Source organism: Temnothorax curvispinosus, unplaced genomic scaffold (assembly GCF_003070985.1).
Source record: "Temnothorax curvispinosus isolate PA1 unplaced genomic scaffold, ASM307098v1 QBEX01005080.1, whole genome shotgun sequence".
NCBI lineage: Eukaryota > Metazoa > Arthropoda > Insecta > Hymenoptera > Formicidae > Temnothorax > Temnothorax curvispinosus.
Window position 1 is genome coordinate 1,575 of NW_020214860.1, and position 5,834 is coordinate 7,408.

At 29.6% G+C, this 5,834-nt stretch overlaps 1 protein-coding gene across 1 annotated transcript; it reads right to left on the reverse strand.

Moving 5' to 3' along the window:
• Positions 1 to 1,332: 1,332 nt before the first annotated feature.
• LOC112454479 lies at positions 1,333 to 3,573 on the reverse strand (the record flags this gene model as incomplete). The annotated part of the gene is made up of 2 exons (XM_025015914.1): positions 3,334 to 3,573; positions 1,333 to 1,729 (listed from the first exon to the last, which is right to left on the reverse strand). Coding segments are annotated over exons 1-2 (499 nt in total), but the record flags the coding sequence as incomplete, so codon positions are not given.
• Between the last annotated feature and the right edge of the window lie 2,261 nt (positions 3,574 to 5,834).

Genomic DNA, 5,834 nt, shown 5'->3' on the forward strand with positions numbered 1-5,834 from the left:
GTTTTATTTTTAATCAAGCGCAGAAACTTAGAGATTAACAAGAGATACTACAGAATTAACCAAAAAGGTCACATTTTTTTTTATTTTTAAAACAAATCTAGATTTTAAAATATGAGTTATCAACTAAAATTTGTGATAAAAAATAACTTGCTTGTTGAAAAAGCTAAGGTAATCCTAAAAATTCTGACACTACAATATAATACGTACACAGGATGATATATATAACATACAGAACGATTAGGAAGTACTGATAAAATTAAATAAAACATTTATAGATAGCATAGGTTTGTAAGGATTCTTATTTTTTATTTTCTTGTTTTTAAGCAACTTATAAATTTAAAAAAATTACAACCAAGAAAACTACGTTAAGTATAATTAGTGACAGTCTTATATTCATACATCTAAACTCAAATCAAGAATTATTTTTAATTTGTACTACATATAATACTTCGTTGCTTATAAATTCTAACATGTATAAAAATTCAAAGTTACATTTGTGGAAAAAAAGAAAACACGTTTACTAATTAAAAAAAAAAAATATCTTTATCGTGTTCTATGATTGTTATTATATGAATCAAATATTAGCGAATGAAAATGTCTTATCTGCCATAGGTGGCGACGAAAAGAATTGATGAATGTCGATTTCAAGTGATTTGTTTTTCTCAATCATTACCATTATCTCATTTAAATCTTCTTGCGGTAGGTTTTGAAATTTTTTAGTGTCCATAATTTCTTTTATGTGAAATTTAATAAAACTTATCGAATGTATTTTTAAAAATTTGGCTTTAGACGAAAACGCAAGTTGTATAAGTTCCACAGCATTCTCAATTGTAATATAGCGTAATAAATAATTTTCACACATTAATTTCAAAGCTGATACATCATACTTATGAGCTGTTGTTAACAATTTTTTAAGCATGTCATAATCACCATGATCTATAGAGCCAGTTAAAATAAATAATAAAATCTGTCTAAAAGATTCTACCTCATTATCCGCTACTAATTCATTCATATTAATGGTCAAATTTTTTTCTTTTCCCTCATGTGTACGGCAGATATTGATAAAGTAGTTACTATGGGTGGCGCGCAACGATTTTTTTGATATAACATACTGTTTTTCTCCTATTATAAATTTGATTAATTCCTCATTTCTAGACTCATCAAAAGTTGAATCTTCACGACATTTCGTGACTTTTGAAACATTTGTTGAAGATTGCAGTAATCTTAGACGTACAGTTTTATTTATCAGATTATGAAAAATTTCGAACTCGCAACGTATTGTAAGTGTATCTGTACGACTAAGCGAAGCAAACTTGTCTGTCGAAATCTCACTCAATAATGTCATATTTGACATTATATGACCCGAAATAAAATTAACTGATATAACTGTTTCAGGCTCTAGCATTATAGATGTGTTACATGAACCGTCAAATGAGTTACTAGTAAGTATATAAAATTTTATTACATAACTCGTATCAGGTTGACGTGAAACATTCATTAGAATCTCGCATTTATCTATTTCCGGGAACGATGAAAACGTTATCGCATTCTTGATCTCATGAAAACGTAAAAATTGATTAATTTTCCATGTGTGGTCAATTATAGTCGATTCCATGTGTGTTTCAGAAAAACTTTTGATATATATAGGTAAAATTGGTGAAAACACTGTCCGCTGCTCTTTCGGGGTATTATTTTCAGAGACATTCCTTATTTCTTCGCTGTTAGACATCTGGAAATAATTAACTTACTTACGAACGATAAAAATAATCAAAATGCTCTAAAAGTCTTTATGCCTTTTAATAAAATCAATTCAATTTTAAACAAAAACATTCTCAACAAGTAATAACATGTTTACACATATGGACACGAGTCACTTAAAATCTGATTTAGCTAAAAATATACAGAGGTTTCTGAGACACAATATATATATATTTAGCATATTTTTCTTTTAAAAAATAACAATGCATTTTGTCAATCACAAAAAAGTTGAATAAATAGCCAAATAATAGAAGAAAACTTAAATACGACTATTTTTGTTGATCAAACTCGATATCAATAAATACTTGACAGTTTTGTCATAATAAAACTATTAAAGAATAACTTATAGTATTTTGCTTAAGACTTACAAGATCTATAATTCTCGTTAAAAAGAAAAACATATTATGCTCTATGCATTTTGATGTATATATAAATCCAATTTTTAAAGCGTTTTGCATGTTACATACACTACCGCTCATTAATTTCAGTACACCCCTAGATTCTTTAATTTCTCATCTGTAAAAGATGAATATGATATACGTGTTTTGCACAGAAATGAATGTACCTGTTGTTACAAACACTTTCAACACTTGCATGCATCGTATTTTTATATATTATTTATATAAAAATCCTTGAAAACGGTAGTTTAAAAAAAAAAACGGGGCTAGTGCCGGATAGTGTCTGATCCCTGAGTGAGCCTATTCTGTAGCTCTTAACGACAGTTTCGTTATCGTTATTATTGTCGTTGGGTAGCTCTTTTATCATATATATAATATCTGCGCAACGCAATTATAATGATAACGAAACTGTCGTTAAGAGTTACAGAATAGGCCCACTCTTGGAAATAAAGAAAATACACGCGCAAGGTCACCTGACCTGACCTTGTGCGCGTATTTTCTTTATTTTCAGGGATCAGACACTATATCCGGCTGTTATAGAACCGTTTTTTCGAAAACTAAAGTTTCTAAGAATTTTTATATAAATAATATATATAAAAATACGATGCATGCAAGTGAAGCGTTTATAACAGCAAGTGCATTCATTTTTCTGTGTAAAAACACACGTATTATGTTCATGTTTTACAGAGAAATCAACAAATCTCGGGGGTATATTGAAATTAATGAGCGGTAGTGTATTAGTGTACATATAAACAGAGTTCTGTCTTGAATTCTGATACAAGTAACAGATTCGTCTGAAGTCAGCTCTTGGCATTAATAGTTAATTCAAATTACACCCCATACAACACACTTGCCGAAAAGCGGGGACACAAGACGTCTGAAAGACGTCTTACTAAAAAAGATGGCTGAAAGACGTCTTGCGTCCCGATTTTGGACGTGGTACTGTCTCGGACATGCTAGTAGAAAATAGATTTGATACGCGTATGAATATTTCTGAATTTTCTTTGCAACGTAGAGTATATAAGTATATTGCGTGGAGTAACTATATATTGCTTTAGGGAATGTCATTAATTGTATTGATACTGTATCGTTTATACCAAGTTTTATACCAAGTGCTTCCTACCGTTCTAATAACATACACTCGACAAAGTTGAAAAAAGAACTGTTAAAAACTTACTTGCTTCTCTTCCATTATACGTATTCGCTTTTTCGCTGAATCTTGATCAGTCGAACTTAAGCTGCTCTTACGTTTCTCTAACGATATGCTTCGTCGCCGCATCAGATAAATAATATTCAACGCCCGACGCCGTCCAGATGATGGTCTTATTAGGCTAATGCTTGTATACAAATGTGGCCAATGGTGGCAACTGATCGGTTTTATCTCCTTCGTAAAATCAAGTTCCTAAGCTATTGCGAATATAACATATAACGTATAATGTCAGGATAATGCGAGTATTTGAGATGCGAGAAATAATGCGAATGAACAAATCAAGCCTTATCAGGCGGCGACGCTGACGCCAGTGGCGCTACGATTCTTCTTCTATCGGAAATTGGCAGTCGAGAATCCACGGTCGAGGCGCTACGATTCAATTAGGCGTCTTTCTCTCCGTGCCATGAATGCTTTCTTTTGTCACATAGCGTTTAGAAACCTTGTTCTTTTGTTGAACGTATTCCGAAGTGTACTGACACAGTATGACAGTACTGAAAATCTGTAGTACAGATTTTCAATACTATTAAATAATACGTTTATCGAAATGCACTCTTTATAAGCTATATTCAACAAAAAAAACAGCTTAATGATTCTACAATGTGATTGATTTACTTTAAGTATATACCTAAATCCAACGAACGAAAACTACAGGCTAAGACAATATAGTAATTCGTATACAACGATTCTTTCCTCTGTAGTTTTATACAAATGACATAATTCGATATAAAACCCGAATTCGGTTTACATATGTGTAATTTTTTGCTAAATTCTCGTGTAAATTGTGATGACATCACACGAATCAATAAAATCATTGTCAGCTGCGGTAAACAAATAAAATCTTATGACGTTTTTCAACCAATCAGATTTGTGTAAAACGCTTATTCGAATTCTGCATTAATTTGGCTTTAACCCTGAAAACAATGTAGAAATCAATTAATCCACTGCTTAATAAAGGCTTATAAAGCGATCGATTATTTTCGCTGAGATTGACTTCAAAATATCAGAATATTTTATTTAAGTTTTACGCAGTCAAATTTTTCAAGTAATGAATATCGGCTTTCCCATTTACCCAATAACTGTTAATTGCATCGCTAAAATATGCTAACAAAATAAACGAATGAATAAATTCGATGAATCATATATGTCACGAAATTCCTTCATTATGTAGGATACATTACATTCTCGTTTTAACTGACTGATCCAGCATTGCAGTTCAACAATATGTATTGTTTAAAAATAAATTTCTTTTACCAGCTACAGAGTTTTCACTGTTCACACTTTGCCATATCCTTTACTGTCAAACTATCTTCTTCCAAAGCGACAATATATAAAGTTTTATTTCGCGTTAAGCGCAGAAACCAGTTCAATAAAAGATACAAAATTAACCAAAAACATCACGTTTCTTTTATATTTATTTTTAAGGCAAATCTCTAGATTTTGAAATAATAAGTTACCAAACTCAACTCAAATTTTTGTAGTCAATTTATAACTTGTGACGTATTTTCTTCCATCTACAGGTAATCTGACTATTTTACATTTTCATTTGCTCAATATCACATGTATGCACCTAGTAAAAAAGATAAATATAAACTGGTAGAAAGATAAACAACTAAATATAAGTTTATTTATTTTGTAAAATATACATATATTAAGTAATTAAATTATGAATTTGATTCTGTTTCAACTTAATCACAATTTATTGAACCCAAATTAATGATAATTTCAAAAACGTATAAATGAAATAAACATTGAAAAACAAAAATCAAGTTAGAAATTTTTAATAAGATATATTAGTGTACCGATAAAAATAAATAAAACATTTATAGATATCATAGGTTTGTGAGAATTCTTATTTCTTTTAAATCGGCCTGTAGACTTGAGAAAAGTATAAATAACTATATTAAGTATAATAATAATTTCATACACATCTAAAACTCAGAACACAAATTGCTTTTAACTTATATTAACTTATTTGCATATAAATTCTTACATATATAAAAATGAAAGGTTATAATATTTCCATGTAGAAAAAAAGAATGTTTACTAAATAAATAAATAAAAATACCTCATGTTCTATAAATGTATATTAAAGACTGCAATATTATATGAATCCAGTATTAGCCAAATTAAATTTCTTATCTGTCATAAATGGTGACGTTTCATAGCAATTTTAATCATAAAATAACCGTGGCACATAATTTACACGTTAATTTTAAAGTTGATACATCATTATTCTCATCAGCTGTTAATAATTTTTTAAAACATGTCAAAATCACATTGTCTTATTGAGCCAGTTGTAATATATAAAAAAATTCGTTTACAAGTTTGTATCTCATTCATTTATCCTTTTCTTTTTCCTCATATGTAAGGCAGTTCTTAAAGTAACTGTTGGTAGCTTCCTTTTTTTCGTATAACACATTATTTTTTTTACCATACATTTTATTTATATTGAAACTCATCCAAAGGCG